Genomic DNA, 18,817 nt, shown 5'->3' with positions numbered 1-18,817 from the left:
AAGTTTAACATTTTTATACCAGAACTCTCTTGGATTAGGGGCTATGGGACCACTGAATAAGAATGCACCTTGAAGTGCCTGTTATATTATTCCAGTGGTTCAGTTTGACTTCTTGTGTGTATGCTACTTTTGCTGTCCTGTCCCTGACTTGACTGACAATCTGATTTTGCTTTTTAACTTCCATATGCAATTCTCTTCCTACAATGCTTTTGTCATAGGAGTCTTCAGCTTTTTTAAATTATTATTATTGTGTAGATGCATTAATTTGTCATGTTTGCCATCTGCACAAACTAGCACTAGCATTTATGAACGCATGCTGGAACTATAATCATGTAACCAATCTGAGAACCTGTTAAGTGTTTTAACTTTTAATTTATTTTATTTAATTTAACTTTATTTTAGAAAAATTAGTCACATTGCTTTGATTGGGGTTCTAGCTTTTTTTCAGTTTTTTTTTCCCAATCAAAATCGAATTCCAGTTCATACCAGACATCAAAATTCTGAACTGTATATGCATCTCTTTTTTTTTTTTTTCTTACCATATGTTCCTAATTTTTTTCTTTCACATCTCAGTGATGAGGAGAAAAAAACAGATGAGTTATTCCATGTGTCTTATGATCTTTATTTCCAGAAAACTTTGATGTGGAATTACTTCAATAGTGTAAATTAGCCTGGCATTTTCATTTTCTATTTTTGTGCCCGACACTGAACAATTAAAACACTTTAATTAAGCCCATGGCCGCTGAGTAACTTCAATGCTGGATGTTTTCCATTGTCAGTAATATGCCCCTGTGGCGAAATAACTTTATTTATCTTACAGCTCTGTAACTCTGGCTGATTGGGTGGTGATAAGGGAGCACATAACTCCTTTATTATTGATGCAGGATCACATTGAACAGTGATGTAACAGTGCCAGAGCTGTAATAGTGCAGAGCAGCTTGATTCTGAAGCAATGGCAGGGGATTTCTGTGCTCCCCATCACTGCTTAATCGCCCAGCCACCCTATCTCTAGAAATATGAATGCTCTTGAGGGTTTTAGTCAGGTAGAGCACCGACTCCTTTCACTCGCAATCTCATGCTTATCAGACCCTGTAACAGTATCACTTATGAATTCAGGAAAGGACGTAGAAGATTATTTTTGACTTGCTATTAGAGAATACATGGTGAGGTTTGTGAAGAGTTTTATTGCTTGCCTGGAGTTTGCATTAATGGTTTTTATTAACATAAAAGCATCCTGGGAGATAACGGATGAAATGTATGCTATTGAGTGAACCAAACTAACTTGCGCTAATGGAAATGGTAAAAGTACATTAAGATGGATAAAATTTAAAATTAATATTAATATGACCCCGGAGCTAACATTTCTAAAACCAAAAAAAGGAAGGAAGAAAGCTGCTGAACTCAGGCTAAAAGCCCACAGAATAATGGTGTAACGAAGTGTACAGCGCTAAATGCCCTGTAATGTATGCATTTGGCAAGTTTTTGTTCTCCAAACATATGTGCAAGACTGTATGTGTAGAGAAACAAATCCTTGGGTATTAGTGCCACCCCTGTCCTATTGGCCCATGACTGTAATGGGTAGCCTTGCTAGTCAAAAGGGAATGTGCAGGAGGTAGGAAGGGGGGAAGGAAAGCTTCAGGAAATGCCAAAGCCATTAGATCCACACATAAGTACATAAAGTAAATATGTACAATGCATATTTATAAATATTGGGGGGAATTTATCAAAACTGGAGCAGACAGAATCTTGAGCAGTTGGCCATGGCAACCAATCAGGTTCTCTCCCTTTTTTTTATACTTTTTATTACTAAAGGTAGCAGAAGCAAAACTTTCCATATTTCTTTTGATTTTGGTGTTAACATTATGCATATTTTATACACTTAATGCATCATTTTTAAGTATTTCATACTTTTCGATGAATGTTTGATGCTATGTTTATTTGTATTACCAGCTTTCGGAAATGCAAAAACTGTGAGGAACGACAATTCATCCAGATTTGTAAGTACCCGATTATGATAAGTTTGTAAAAATTGTCTGCACATGAACTTTTATAGCATAATTGGGTATCTAATTGTCAAATAAGGGTCTTTTTTAAGTGACCACAGATCTTTAAAAGACCTTTCTCTTACGTTCATTGAAGGACACAGCCGAATCTGAAAGTGACATTAAAGGATAAATAATTTTTCCCTCCCCCCAATGTAAATTAAAGCACTTACCTTAAATGACGTCTCTTAATCCGATCTTCTTCTTTCCTGTAGTTTTCAGCCTTCTCTCCAGCGCTGCTGCGGGTCTTCGATCCGGCGCTGACTCCTGTCCTTGCTGGCACTTCCTGTCCCACGGTGTCTGCATGCGGGTTCACGCCGTCCATAGACTTACCTTGTGTCTCTCCTCGTCTCCCGGCAGAAAATCTAAACTGTGCATGCGCCCGCCCCAAGATCTTTTGCGGCCTGCTGAGATTTTTCTGATTTTTGGACGGGAGCGCGCGGGGAAGACATAGGTAAGTTTAAACCCTTTTTAAAGCGTACCTAGAGGGGTTTGGCTAGGTCCTTGTCATCCAGGAATCTTTCTGGTGTTCTCTGGAGTCCCTGGGCCTACTCCTGGTCTCAAGTCTGCCATGGTGATTTTGCCTTCGAGACGTTGTTTGACTGTTTGCGCAATCTGGTGTCTATACATGTGATTGCATGTGGATTCTGGTCTATGTTTTCCTCGTTGGTGGTGGTCCTGTATGCTCGTCTCCTCTTTTGGATTTTGCAGCCAGCAATCCGTTTTCACTGTGATATCTTCATTGTCGTTGGACAGGCAGTTGCTGGTAGCATGTTCTACTGAGGCTTCTCTGGTGTGGGGGCCTACGCTCTCCAATGTTTCCAAGCGGTAAGTCTTTTCTGCGGGTCCACTGGAAGATGTGATAGCGGTCACCAGCCTCAGGGGCTGGGGTGGAGTGACCGGGCTGCCATTGGACCAGAGAGGAGTTCGAGTACCCGATCACTGTTTTGGAACTTTGAGCGATCAGTCTTTGTCTTCTTTGTTGGATAGATCTTCTGTGTGGGTATTCCGTCGGGGTTCGGTCACACATTTCCTTGCCCAAGACATAAGTCTATTATCTGGGTGGTGTGTGGACTGCGCTGGAAGTCTCTCAGTAAGGGTCTGGTTCATGGGGAATATTCCCAACTTCCAGGGGTGTTTATGCAGAGCTACCAAAGGTAGGGGATCCAGATGTGTATCTTCTGGACTCCCTTCTTGATCGAAAGGTGAGTGGTTCGTGTTCATGGCTCTGGTTCCTTGTGCGGATGCAGTGGATGCTTGGTGGCGGTGGTTCGGGTACAAACTCCTTTATGTGTTTCCTCCCCTGAAGCTTCTTCATGGCTGCTGTGGCAGGTGGAGGTTGAAGGTATTCCAGTTCTTCTGGTGACACTAGATGATATCGTCATTCTCTGTATGCGGACCTGATGCACTTGGTCACAGATGTTCCTTGGCAGCTCCCTCTATGACCAGATCTTCTGTTGGGACAGAATTGTAATCCTTCTTGTCGTCACTGGTCTTTACGGTGTAGCTATTGCTAGCCAGGTGTCGCGGGATAGGGGGCTGTCGAACTCTGTGGCATATTCTATGCCTAGGGCATTTGAGACTATTTCTCATTTTGCAGCAGTCTCCCTTTGAGCCTGAGTTATCCTTTTTTGTTTCATCTCCAGCGTTGGCCTTTGGATGGCCATCGCCTTGGTCTGGTAGGCTTCAACATTGCCTGACTTGTTTTGCCTGCCTTTGTTTTGAGTTGCATAAGGGCAAGGTAGTTCTCAGATGTTGATCCTCTTTTTTTCCTAGGTGTTGTCTTTTTTTCGACCTCCCTGTGGGTATTGCCCTCCTTCCTTTTTCTTCCTCCGGCATATCTTGTGTGTTGGCCCTCCTTGCCTGGATGTGGTTAGAGCCGTCGGAGTGTCTCCTCTTTGGGCTCTGTTTTGCCTGTTCAACGGTGCATGCCTTTCTTCTTTTTATATGGGATGTTGTTGCTTCTGCAGATGAAGGTTTTGGCCACAAGGATTTTGCTGGCAACCGTTTAGATGGTGGGTGCCTCTTTTTCTGTTTGGTTTCCACCCCTTATTTCTCACTGCTTTGGGAGGTCCCTTCCGTAAAATGAAGATTCGGCTGTGTCCTTCAATGAACGCAAGAGGAAATAGGATTTTGTGAACTCACCTTAAAATCCTTTTCTCTGAGTTCATTGAAGGACACAGCTCCCTCCCCTCTGGAGTTGTCTTGCACTTAGTTTCTACTGCTTTGTTAGTAACTGTGCTACCTCTAACAAGTGGGGGGTTGAGGCACCAGCAGGTGCCACCCCCAGGGTTGTGCTTTGTTGTTTTTTGTCTGCTTAGCGTCCTACTCCTGCAATTGGCATATAACTCTTTCGTAAAATGAAGATTCGGTTGAGTCCTTCAATGAAGAGAAAAAGATTTTACCGTGAGTTCAAAAAAATCCTATTTTTAACCATAACATGGACCTTTTGAAATAAAACATACAGTATGGTAATATATAGCTACATGAGTAACCCACACAATCCATTCTTTTGACTATCTTTTTAATTTGCATTTTTTAGGGCAAATATATGGATATTGAGTTTGATTTTAAGGGAGATCCACTTGGTGGAGTTATAAGCAACTGTAAGTACATCACTGAATAATAAATATATTTTTTAATATAAAAATATAAATGGAGTCTGTGCTTTATGGGTACATACATAGTCATGTGGCCTGTGTGGTCTCACTATGGATACAAATGCATTTTTGGATACGGTGTGAATATGCACAGGCTTGATTGGTATGAAATCGGTGTTACCTACTTGCCTTAGGTAGCTTTACCATAGCAACACAATTAGTTATATACTTGGGATGTGGTTAGAAAATTCTAATTACTTTAAAGCACATTTCCACCTTTTGTAAGTGATTTGCATTTTTGTGGTAATGCAGAGGTGCGGGGGGATGTATACGTGTGTGCATTGTCAGGAGTCACAGGGCTGTTTTTCATACTTTATTTAATAGACTCTTTCACAGGCCAAAAGACCTAGAAATTTAAAATTCCATCCACAAGATCCACAATCCGTCTCTACTGAGGGTGGGGTTTCTTATCTGCAAACTGCAATCGGCTGATTCCTCTCTACTCTGCTGACCCTTCCCTCCTCCTCATGAACCAGCACACACTCCGCTCTGAGGAGAACTCCTCCCTATGAGTCATCATCACATCTCCTCATAGTTCTGTGTGTTATGAAGATCTCCTCATGATCTCCTGGACTTGTTGTGTCTGTAGACTTCTCTCTGTCGGTGTGTCCTGTGTGTCTCTCTTAGATCTCTCCCTCTCCAGGGCCACATTTACTCTCTCTGCTGCCCCAAGTCCAGGTTCCTCAATGTGCCCCCCCCCCCACCATTCTTGTCATTTACAGATGACTGTTAGAACAGATAAATTAATAGGACACCGGAGGGAAATTGATCAAAACGAGAGCAGACAGAACCTGGAGCAGTTGCGCATGGCAACCTATCAGCATCTCTCTTCAGTTTGCTCAGCGCCGTGTAAATCACATTATATACATATTGTCCAGGGGGCAGTGCAGAGAGGCCGGGAGATGTGACTACAGTTGGAGGTTTGTTGTGATTGTTAAAGAAATCCTTTATATTTTGTCTCCAGTAATCACTCAGAACAATTAATAACGGATTTCTTTATCAATCACAACAATCCTCCAACTGTAGTCACAGGTAACATCAATCTCTCGGTCACTCTGCACTGCCCATGGGGAGGTACCACTATGAATAGTAATGATGCTTGTGCACTGAGAGAAGCAAAGCATTGTGGGAAAAGGAGTTTTTCCACCCCCTACTTTGTTCACAGAAGAAAAAAAACATGTGTAGCCCGAGAGGACGACTAAAAAAGGACTGCTGTGTATGTGCATTGTACTGCTGTAGCCTGTTTAGTACTTTTTATGGCACTGACAGGTTTTTGCCAGTGGGTGTTTGCCAGTTTGTGATCCACCAAATGAAATACAGTTGGGATCCCCTCTATGGGCATATTAAGCCCATGTTCAGTAAGAAGATAGTTTTCGGTTTTCATAGAGTGCCTTTGCTGTTGTGATACCCTGATAATTTCTTGAATAAATAATATATTATATTATAAATCATGTCCTGCAATTAACGTCTTAAGTTTCAAAAAATAGCCACTGAATTAAGACGCATTCAGTTTTTATGTTGCCATGGACGCTGCGATTTATATATGTCTTATTTCTGCTTGGCCAGTCGTCAGATAACTAATTTCTATTAACTTCCTTAAAATATCTATTTTTTGCTAGAAAGTCTCCCAGACTTTAACTTTCAAAGTATTTTATTAATTTTCCAAAGTAGAATAAAACAATAAAATAGCACATGATGCACAATCAGTATAGCATACAATTGCATTTCAGATTCTTCCACATTAGCATAGTCAAGTAGTAGGGGGGGATCACTAGATGCCATACACACAATATATAATAGTTCTGTAAAACAGATCATATCTAACACCCTATTCTTGCCAATGTATCCCCCATCAGCAAAAACAAAACTCAAAACAGTCTGAGAGGAATATCTGGCATAGGGATGTCTGCAGCAAACATGTGTTATGATCTCCTCCTTATGTATATAAATAGAAGACTTTCTGTCCAACATCAATGCACTAAACAGCTCACGTGTGCGAGCATAATGGAAAAAAAAAAAAAAGACAGACAAAAAAAGGAAAAGGAAATAGATGCTAAAGGACGCAGAACAGCTTAAGAGTCCGAAAAGAGTAGCTCCATCCCCGACCAACATCTACTTAAACATTAAACATAGTCCCCAGAGAAAAATTCCAGAAAAATTGTTCAATGAAAATTACCCGGTTTCCAGCACCCCTGTATATAACAACCAGGGGGTCCAGGTCAATTCAAAGCTTTTTTTAGTATCTTGGAGGATGCTGTGAAGTTTCTCATGGACCATAATCCACGACATTTTTTGTTTAACCAAGTGGAATGGAATTGTTGGCGTTTTCCAAGCCCTAGCTATGGTTATTTTGGCTGCCAACAAAAAGAAAGTAATTATTTTATCCAAAGCTTTAGACAGTCCTGGAATCGGGCAATTCAGCAACACATATTGGGGATCTCGTGGGACTCTCACCCCAGTAACCCCAAATATTAGTGATATATTGTGCCCGAGTGAGCACATCCCCTAAATGAGGAGAAACCTCTGGGTATATTCTCGCTAGTCTGGCAGGGACCATATACCACCTAGATAGAACCTTATAATTAGCTTCTATTAGTGAAATATTAAGTAGACCTGATGACACACGGGAACAACATTGATGCCAGACCTCCAGAGGAATAACCCTTTCCAGGTCTTGTTCCCAAGCTAACATATAGGGTAATTTACTTTCAGAGTCTACCAGGAGGGAATAGAGCAGCGAAACTCCCCCCCTCTGGCCCCCGGCTCCAAGACACCAATGTTCGTAGGTTGTTCTAAAGGGAGACATCACGTTAGGTGTTTTCAAAGAACCTAAATAGTGTAACAATTGTCTGTAGTGAAAGTATTCCTAAGATGGCATGTGCAAAACCTCCCGACAGTAGGTCAAAGTAAGTGGCTTGCGACCTTTAAAGAATTGTGCTATGCGGTACAGACCTTTGTCTTGTCACCAATGGAACGCTCCAGGAGATCCCCCCAGGGGGAAATTAGGATTGTGGAAGACGGGAGCCAGAGGAGTGTGAGGCGACACCAACCCACCTCCCCTTCGGAATGAGTCCCATACCATCATAGAACAAGACAAAGTCGGGGCCATAATGACCGGCCTCTGCCTCACGGACATCCACTTCAAGGCATCAATTGGTGTACCCGAGCCAGAGAGAGATTCCATTAGGATCCAATCTGGTGTATATCCCTGGTCATACACAGAGGAAAGCTGAGCCACCCGCGCTGCCTTGTAGTATTGCAAGAGATTGGGGACACCCAAACCCCCTGTCCGTTTAGAATGGTGCAGTACATTTTTCGAAAGTCTAGGATGTTTTCCATGCCAAACAAATTTAATAATTAAAGATTGGAATTTCAAAAGATCTGGCTTATGTATAGCTATGGGTAGAGCCCGAAAGTAATATAGGATCTTGGGGAGCAGCGTCATTTTGAGTGCATGAATGTGACCCAGCCATGACAAATTACAGGAGTCCCATCGAGACATATCCTCCCGGAGTTGGTGTAAAAAGACAGGTGTAAGTTTAATGCCTAGATATTGCAAAGCCTCCGTGGACCAGGTAAAATCAAAATGTTCCGACAACCGAGACCGCACTTACTGGGGGATATTGATATTAAGAGCCAATGATTTGGATGCATTGACCCACAATCCAGATACCCCAGCAACTTGAGTCAACAATGACAGGACATTAGGAAGTGTGGTCAAGGGTGAAGTGACAAACAGGAGCAAGTCATCCGCAAATGAAGCACACTTATGCTCCTGCCTACCACAACCCACTCCCTTAATATTAACATTAGCACAGATCGCAATCACTAGGGGTTCTATCGCTAATGCAAAAAGCAGTGGGGAAAGTGGACAACCTTGACTTGTGCCTTTAGAGATAGCTATGGAATCAGAGATGTGGCCCTGTAGCCTAATTTGTGCTGATGGAGTAGTGTATAAGGCCCACAACGTATTCAGAAAGTGGGGGGCGAAGCCCCATTTCTCAAGCAGCTGGAAAAGGTATTGCCAAGACACTGAATCAAAGGCTTTTTGTAAGTCTATAGACAACAGAAGCCCAGATTGTGATTTCCCTCCATCCCACCCTGACTGCAACAAGGTGATAATATCAATGGCCCTTCTAATTTGATTTAAAATCATTGTTTATCAAGGAGATCGGTCTATAGTTGGAGATTTCCCCCAAGTCCTTGTTGGGTTTAGGAAGAACTATAAGATAGGCCCTATTTAAATCTGTGTGTAAGGGACTCCCCCGTCTCACTTCATTAAAGAATCTCTCCAGGTGAGGCTCCAAGACATCTGGACCCGGAGCCGATGACAATTTTGCCTGCTTGATAGCTTGTTTAATTTCCAGTGCCGAGATGGGTGCTTCCATAATCATGGAATGATCCAATGTCAGGGATGGAAGGTGAACCTCATTGAGAAATGATCTCAATGAATCAGATGAAACTGGAGTGTTATCCTGATAAAGTTTAGTGACAAACGAGTGAAATTCCTGAAGAACAGTTGCTAGATGTAATGAGTATGCACCAGAGGTACATCGAATTTTAGGGAACGTGTAAACTCTAGGTTTAGGGGATAGTTTAGTGGCTAAGAGGGTACCAATTTTGTCTTTATGGACATAATATTTGTTATCTGACCATCGGAGTCAGATCAGGAGTCATAGACTGCTGATCCTGAACAACACAGACGATGGGATTTTCTGCAATAGTCCTGTTTATCCCCGGTTACCTCCCACCTGTTCACCTGTTTGGTGATTGCGAGACAGCATGTGGGGCCAAAGATCCAGCCATCTTTGTGAACATGAAGTGGGTTTTGTATTGTTGTTTTATTTTCTTATTACTCTTATTAAGAATTTGGTATCTGTGATCATTATACTTAAACCTATTTTGATGTAATGTCCTAGAATACCTCCAACCTCCCTGAGGAAGCACATACAGCTGCGAAACGCGTCGGAGATGGGGCCCACAGTGGATCATACAACTATTACAGAAATCAGGACTCAAGGAGTCCATGTTATACTAATGAATTATATATATATATATGTACACATGTATGGGCACCAAAAGGAGGTAGCTTGATTTCAATGTAACATTGTATCATGTCAATGACATTTTAATTGTAACCAAGTCTTTATGTATGTATTAAATATACGTTTATACAAAACCATGTATGTTTGATGGACGTCTTGTATGGTTTGGACACTTTTAAAGCCCCGCTTTTCTTTTCTTGTATACAATTCTAATTGGGGGTGTGGTGCCCATCCCTAATGGTTCAATTTAATTCCTATGCTTTAAACTCTGACCATCGAATACTTTTTTCCGCTTTAGTAGTTATTAACAAGTTCAATTCGAATTAGTTTTATCCAGGGATTTCAAAAGATCTAATGACGGAGTCTGCTTATGAGCCCGAGATAAACTTTGAAGTTCCGTGTCCAGTTCATTTATGCGTCTGGTTGCCCTCTTCTTTATTCTGTTAGCCAATTCCACTAGTCGGCCTCGAATTGTCGCCTTATGGGCCGCCCATACAATAGTAGGGGACATATCAGGTGTGGCATTGATAACAAAATAGGATTCCAAGTGTGAATGGACCTCACCCTGTACTGCAGCCTCCCCCAACAGAGATTCGTTCAAACGCCAACAAAAATGTTTAGCAGCTAGTGATAGTGTAGTGAGTCCCATCAACACCAAAGAGTGGTCTGACCATGCCGTCTCCCTAATGGTGGAGGAGGCAACCGGAGGCACAAGAGACTCCCAGACTTTAACATTTAAAAGAGAAAGTATAGGCTTATTTTTAGCTCTGTCGCTCATTTTTGGATCTGCTTGAATGATGTGGCAGTCATCTTAAATTACATGCCTTATTTTCTCTGTCATGGTAAAAACCCCAACACAAAGTTAAACCTATCATCTTATCCTGTGTATTTTTAGCTCTTTTCCTCTTTCTGGTCCAAGTTGTATGCCTGTTAAAAAGCCTTCTCCACTAAACCAACACTTGACCCTCATTTTATTAGCCATTTACTCAAATAATTTGATTGCCATTTAAAGTCTTCCTTGTGAGAATTATGTCAGAAATATTTGACACCTCCCATATAATATTGCTTTTCTCACATAATCGGAAAACTAGTAAAATGTAACATGTTTCCTATTCAGTTTCATAAATAAATGTCTGTTACTTTCTTGAATGTTACAATCTAGAAACTCTTTTCCAAAACACTAGTGAATGCAACATTTTTACTATTGCAGTGGTAGAAAATAGTACAATAAAAAGTATTTTTTCTTTTCAAAACCAAATTACTAGAATGTCATTTACAAAATCTATCCAAAGTCAACTATTTCTTACAATGTTTTTTTTAAACCATGGCAACTCCCATTATGATTAGGTATAGTTTAAGATCTAATAAACACGAAATAAGTATGTTTATTAAGATAATAACCAGGAAAGAAGCAATTCTGACAGAGGACAGCCATATAACTCTAGAAATATTTATCTTATGACAAGCTTCCTTTCAGTGATGCTATGTATAGTCTCTCTGAGTGTGTAAAACGTTGTTTGGTGGACCACTGGACCATGGCATCCGCATTAATAATTTGGCCAGTTGGATAGTTTATCCAATATCTCTGATGATAGCGAAAGATGATTAAAGTTAACTCTTCATGCCCTGTGATTGATTTATATACTATAAAGGTGAGAATTCACCTTCATGACTGAGGCCTTTTTTTTTCTCTCCATTTTTTGCACCCTTGTTATATTCCACATTTTAGGCCTGAAAATTACTTAAAACCCCCAAACATTATATATTTTCTGAAAGCCAAGACCCTATAGAAAAAAATGGTGTCAGTTGCAAATTTTTATGTTGCACGATATTAGCCCAACTCCTTATCAAACCCAAAAAGTTAGTGCAAAATGCACTTAAATGCCATGAAACACAATAAAATACCCATTTGTTTAATACAATATGAAAGATGAGGTTACAACGAGTAAATAGATACCCAACATGCCCAGGTTAAAAAAAGCAGGTCATCAGTTTAGAGATGCTCTGGAATCATTGCTCTCACTCCGGCATGCATGGTGATATACAACATGTGTAGTGCGTTCGTTGCTTTCATACGTAGGCACATCCAACGCGCGTTCACATTTATTAAAATTATTTTTACATTTATTTAATGTTAATTTTAAAAACTGTTTTTTTTTTTTCCTTTACTATAATTTCTATCACATAGGGGGGCTTGCAAGTACCTGTCACTACCATAGCAGATTATGATTAACCGGCCGAAATTCGCACTGTGGGTGCCATTGTCAGCACCCTTCTACCCAGCATTGCTTGATCAGCTAAAGAAAAGAGCTGGTAGGAATATTCTCGGCTGAACGGAACTAGTAGCCAGTGGCTGGCAGCCGTTCAGGTATGCTGACAGCAGCTGCCAGCCGCTGTCAGAATACAAACCACACAGCAGGGGATATGTCCATCAACACTCGTAATTGTTGATGGAGAAATATGTATTTTTCCATTCAGCCTGTGGATTTAACAAAAAAAAAAACAGAACCGTGTATACCGCACTTTAGAAGATCACAGCTTTTTGAAAGTTTTCTTGCTGCCCATTGTTTTTGGTGAGACATCTTCATGTATAATGGCCACTCTAAAAACTAAAGTTAATCAACTGTTCATAGATTTTGGCTGAGCAGTGCAGGGCCCACTTGAGGCTAGGAAGGTTTGAAGGCAGGAGCGATAGAGGTTATGGTCAATAGTTACACTGAATAACCAAAATGGTATAATGGATATAAGTTTGATAGACCCTGCATGCCAACCCCATGAGATTACAAATAGACTAAACAAGCACAAAGCTAACATGCTTCGCGTCCTCCCGTGGATTCATTTTTTGTACATCTTAACTAATAGTTTTTAAAGTATAACTAAAGGCAACACTTTTTTTAGAACCACTGCCAGCTTATTATTGCTGTTTGTGTCCCTGTTAGGGAGATTTGCTCTCCCTATTTGTCCTGATCAACAGTGTCATTGGAAATAAAAGTGAGGGTAAATCCAAAAATGTTAGTTGCCACTAGAACAGGAGTAGAGGGGGTATTGAATGGACACATGTCCCTGTGACGGCTGTCCAAGATATTCTCTCATTTCCTGTTGTATCTACTGGAAGGAAGGAAGTAAAAGGGAAATCTCCCTAAAAAGACACAGAAGGCAAACAGGAAAAAACATTACAGCGGTTAAAAAGGTTCTGTGACTTTTTGTCTTGTGCAAACCTCATTTTTTTGTGATTTGTATATTTTAATTGCAAACATAAAAAAAAGCTTTTAAAACTTTGTAATGCGGTTCTGCGAAAAGCAGAGAGCCTCCCAAGTAAACTAAGTTCTAATTAATAATAATTGACCTATAAACAGAGTATGAAAAATGTGGGAATGTTGACAAATTGGATTTGACATTGGAGCCAATTGCAATATCAGTTTTCCTGATTGGGGCTGCAATACTAATGTCTATTACATTGCTGTGCAATATTGTACCTGAGGAAATGATCTAGCTAGTCCCATTTCTGTCATATGTGATATGTTAAATGTAAACAAAGCTTTATCTTAGCAGCAGAACTACTTTTTTTTTACAGAATTAAATTTGTATTAACAGAATTTTACATAGACAGGTAATATGAAAATACACACACACAGTGCATGAAACATCAAAAACAAAAAGGAACACAAATTAACCAAGAATGCACAAATAAGTCCCCATTGCTGCACCCAGGGTACAGCAAACCACAAAATAAATGCAAGCAATGCACAGTTGTTTCAATTGTGTGAGGCCCCATAGATAAACAAAGGTAAAATCACAAACAGGCCCCAGAGACTCATAATACACTCGTGATACAAAAGGCATTGTGCAGTAGTATAAGGTAACCAAGGTGCAGGAGGGGAATAGCTGCCAGAGCTGTCAGACAGAAAGACCTGAACATGAAAGACCAACTATAAAGAAAGAACACATAGAGAGAAAAGAAAGAGAGGCAGAAAGGTAGGGAGGAAAAAATGAGGGGAAAGAGGGGAAGGGGATGTCAACCCAATATCCACCACAAGAACTCCAAGAATCCACACAGAAACTCAACTAAAACAATAGAATCATCTAAAATAACCCAGAAGCTCATTTCAGGGTCTGCTAATCCTCTGAGACCAGAAATAAGATCCAAGGCATCCATCGGGTCAAAAAGACATCAGAACGGTCAGTCCGTTCCGCTATCAGCTCTTCTGCTCTCATCAATTGGCACAATTCTGCAGTCCATTTTGAGACTGAGGGAACTATAGAGCAATTCCAATGCTGCAGAATTAAGGCCCCAGCGGCGTTGATGAAAAAAATCGAGGAGGCGATTTCTTTACTCGGAGATGGGGCTCGTAAAATAGACAATAGAGCCATTTTAGGAGTAATATTAAACTCAGTAGAGGTAACCTTCGAGTAGACGTGTCAGATGGCCCGCCAAAAGGGCAAGGTCAGAGGGCAACTCCACCAAATGTGAGATAAAGGAGAACTATGAGGTGAGTGATTTACACTCATCCTAATAGAGACGACGTGTGACATTAAAACTGTCACACGTCTAATCTATTGATCTGGAAGTGAGAGAACACATACCATCACTTGCTCACTTCCCGATCCTGTCCCTGCAGAGAGCGGTGACTGTCCGTTACCGCTTTCCACAGTGATTACCCATCTCTGATCCTCCAGCGCTGAATGGAGGAGTGGATGGGGGATGAGGCGGGCACAGTCCCGGCTGCGGCGCTCTCAAAATCGGGAGCCACAGAAGGTTTGTCAAGTGGGCGGGGAATAGGTTCTTCTCAAGGAGTACCCAAAGTGCAAGATCTTGCGAATGAAACCACTCAACCAAGTGAGACAAAAGAGTTAGCCCTATAATAGATCTCTAAATCAGTAAGGGTTTCTTCCTCCTTGTTAAAACAGTATATCGTAACCTGGGTCTCTTACCTCTTGAAATATACTGCAAAACGGCCAATTGCATCCACCTAAGGAAATGAGTAGGATGGGTTATGGGAAGGGTTTGGAAGAGATACAAACATTGTGGGAGCAAAAGCATCTTGAACAATGCAATTCTGCCAAACCTGGTGTGATGAAGGTTCATCCAAGAATGAAGTGTATCCTCCACAGATCGCAGCAAGGGGGCATAATTAAGGGGGCAGAGATGCGATAAGTTGGAAGGTATACGGACCCCTAAATAAGTAATGCAATTGGATCTCAGAGTAAACGAGAAATAGTTATAGTTAGTCAGGTTGAAAAAAAAAGTCCATCGAGTTCAACCTATACAGATAAGCGAAGAAAAAAAGAAAATCCTAAAACAGAACTCTGTGCCCACAGTTACCCACTGTTGATCCAGAGGCAGGTTCGTTCCCGGGCGGGTTGCAAGAGCTCTCACAACACACGTCTGGCCACACCCAGCAGAACTGCATTTTACTGCAATTCATGTAGAGCAGCCTTTCTCAATTTTATTACCTCTTAGTTACCCCCTGAAATAATTCTAAACCTTCAAGGAATCCCTGCTAAACATGATTGTATCCGGAGAACAAGGTGCATTAGTGTGATCAGTAGGTTGCTAAAATGTTAAACAAAAAAAAGAATATGGTGCACATAGAATATTTGAGTCCCACCGCAGATCATTTGTAACCCCCTCCTGCTCTATATACCATAAAAACATATTTTCAGTAATAATTATGAAGTGAAACAAATAAAAATCGCCATGAACCGAAAATAGACAATGAAAACTATAGTTTTTACTAGGGAGCAGTAGGGAAATGCCCCCTTATGGTGGTGGTCAGGGGAAAAGCCTTCTGAAATTGGTGGCAAGTTGAAAATACTGCCCCAATGGTGGTGGGTGAAGGTGGAATCTGCCGCTGTTTAAGGAACCATCAGCCTTCTTTGGTGGAATGTTAGTTGAGAAAGGTTGGTATAGAGATATATTATGGACGGATGTAGAATAAATGTAGGTGATATTTTGTACATATTTGGTTTACAACTTCTCCAGAAAGCAATTGATCAAATCCTGTCTACTTGAAAACATGTCAAATGTGCTATATAGTGCTATTATTTTAAGAACTGCACTCCTTTACACAAAGTGTACACACAAACAGTTAAGCCCACTGTGTCTTTCTGAGATTATAATGCAAATGTAAAATGCATAAAGGAATGAAATATATTAGTGCTACAACAATGTACCATCTAGTACAACATCCCTCGAATAAACAGCTTGCTAAGGCTTGATTATATTGTGATGTTCACACACAGTAATGAAGGAATGTGACAGAATATTTCCATGTTACTTTCTAATACATTGCAGGATATTGTAGACAGACATGGTATTACAGATTTGCAAAGAAGGCCTTGTCATTTCATTTTGCTAGGCTTATTACCTCATGTTGATGAATAGATCTTCCAATGAATATATTACAGAAAAACCTTGCTGGCTTAGTGGAAGGACTTAACATTTTACATTAATCGAAAAAAACACAGGGCAAAACAAACAGGATCGAGAGGTGAGCGAACGCCGGTATATGTTCACTCACCTCCCGATCTATTGAGCCGACCTGTGACAGTCTCATTGTCACAGGTCGGCTAGAACTATGAGGTGAGTGAAAAGCACTCACCTCATAGTTCTCCTTTAAGAGACTGTGGGCCAAGCTTTTTTGGCCATAGTTCTCTTTAGGGCCAGAGGAAGACATTTACTATGTCCTCCTGTGACCCAAAACTCAGCATATAGCGTGCTATTGCCCGCTATATGCTGACAGCACGGAGCCACACTGTGACCAGGAAGGATCCCATCAATATTGTCGGGATCCCCCCGCCACCTGATTGACAGCTGGCTCTGCTCCTAGCTGTGCCTGCCCATTCCCCTGTTCATCCCTCCAATCATCGCTGGAGGGGGGAGAATCCTTGTGGGGAGTGATAACTCACAGCCACTGCTCTGTACAGGGAGATGATGGGGAACTGAGCGATCAGTGGTATGTAATCGATTAGTTCTCGATAGAGCCGGCGAGTGACCGCTTCAGTGTCACAATTCGGCTCTGATTATGGGGATGAGTGTATTTTTCACTCTCCCCAGAATTCTCCTTTAAATAATTTTCCTTAAACCTGATACATGTATACTATTTGCTACATATTTGTAGGATGCTGTACGTGCAGAGGAGAACAGTGCAGAAATAGGGAAAGTTTTTGAGCTAACCCAAAAATAATTCTGTTCATGCTTTTGTAATTGAATAATGTATTTTGTAATTGTTTCTCTTACACTTTGTCCAGTTATCAGTCAATCTGCATGCTTTCAGATTTGTTATTGGATGATCTTCATTGATTTGTACTAGGGATGTCCCGATGCCACTTTTTCAGGCCCAAGTACAAGTACTTCCCCTCATGTACTTGCCGATACCAATTATGTATACTTTTTCTTAAAGGGACAGGAACTTTAAATGACCCATAATACAACTACGTGTTCTGTACTATGGATCATGATTTAACCTATTCATGTTTGCAGCGGAGAATTGTAACTCTATTACTGGAGTGTAGTGGAGGTATGTGCTGTATATATGTACTACATATACATTGCACACGTCCAGTACACAATAGCAATAGATTTACAGCCAGCCCCGTCCCAGCTTCCCTCACTCACAGTTTCACGCCGATCCCTGTTGCCTCACGCGGTGTGTGGCTTTGGGCAAATATAAAGTATATATTTTATATGTATTATAAAATATATTTATTTATACACTTTTTAGATTTTGATTATTTTTCTTCCCATCTACCTCCTTTTTACCCAAGCTTTTTTATATTTTTGTAATTTTAAGTTATTTTAATTTTTTCTTGTATATTGAAAAGATAGTGTAATGTTTATTGTGCTTAATATATAGATCTCCTTGAAAAGTCCCGGGTTGTCAGGCAACCAAGAGGTGAAAGAAATTTCCACGTATTTTATCAAATGTTGTCTGGAGCCTCTGAAGATCTTCTCAGTAAGTACATCAAAGCTATAACAAATTTTGTGACATGAAAAATCACATTTATGGTGCCCATGCCACTGAGCACTGATCTGATCAGGATGCGGACACTTTGGAGGACCTCCTGGGTCCCCCATAACTCTCACTGCTTCTTCCCTCCTTCTGACCTCACATCACTGCTTCCACAGTGATGTTTTGTCAGAGGGAGGAACCAGTCCGCATTTCGGGGGACCCAGGAGGTCAGCACTCAATGTTTCCCAGCTGTGTTTTGGGGAAGAGAATTGGTTATCGGAACGATGTTTAACGGTGTGGGTACCAAAAAGGAAACTAATTACACTTTTCTGACAGCTTTTACAGATACTTTCTTCATGAGAGGGTCACTTTAATTGTCAAAATAGAGTTTAGATCAACCTTACATTTTATTAAGGGCACCAAAGAACTTTAAAAAAAACAAACCAAGTCTGACTCCTTGCCTCATCTAATATGTTGGAAAGCACTGGTCTGAAAAACTGTCCTATTCATTGTGTGCTCTGGATTGCTTTTATAAGGCTTTCTCACTCCCACCTCTGTCCCTCACTCTAGGAGGGACAGAGGTGGGAGAAGAGGGGGTGGTGTTTGCATTTACGTAAAAAATAATCTATATGTGCATATAAGGGACGATATCACGTCAAATAATGGGGAAGACGTGGAAACTCTATGGCTGGAGCTAGATATGACGGACGCTAGCCGTAAACTTCTCGTGGGTATTTGCTATAAACCTCCAAATATAGGGGAAGAGGGAGAAGTCAATCTTCACTCACAGATAGGAATAGCTGGGAGAGAGGGCAATGTAGTCGTAATGGGTGACTTCAATTACCCAGACATAAATTGGGCCAATGGAACTTCGGGTTCGGCAAAGGCGGGGCGATTTCTAAACATGTTGCGCGACAACTTCATGGACCAGATGGTGGAGACTCCTACCAGAAAAAATGCCATCTTAGATCTAATTGTCACTAATAATGCAGAGTTAATCGAGGATATTGTAATTGGGGAGTCATTGGGTAATAGTGATCACAATGTGATTACTTTTAATATTGAACACAGAAAAGGGAAGTGTACTGGAAGGACTAGAACCCTAAACTTCAGAAGGG

The 18,817-nt window shown here is 40.9% G+C and overlaps 1 protein-coding gene across 3 annotated transcripts in view; it reads left to right on the top strand.

Annotated features, from left to right (window-relative positions):
- Window positions 1-18,817, top strand: part of MYO1B (myosin IB) — a 230,201-nt gene that overhangs the window by 143,413 nt on the left and 67,971 nt on the right. For all 3 annotated transcript variants that reach the window (XM_018557219.1, XM_018557217.1, XM_018557216.1), the window contains exons 6-8: window positions 1,951-1,997; window positions 4,585-4,648; window positions 17,604-17,702. In XM_018557219.1, the coding sequence (XP_018412721.1) occupies window positions 1,951-1,997; window positions 4,585-4,648; window positions 17,604-17,702 (210 nt within the window). The remainder of the gene's footprint in view (window positions 1-1,950; window positions 1,998-4,584; window positions 4,649-17,603; window positions 17,703-18,817) is intronic.

This window comes from Nanorana parkeri, unplaced genomic scaffold (assembly GCF_000935625.1).
Source record: "Nanorana parkeri isolate BGI_ZX_2015 unplaced genomic scaffold, ASM93562v1 scaffold273, whole genome shotgun sequence".
Taxonomy (NCBI): Eukaryota; Metazoa; Chordata; class Amphibia; order Anura; family Dicroglossidae; genus Nanorana; species Nanorana parkeri.
This window is presented reverse-complemented; position numbering and strand designations above follow the sequence as displayed.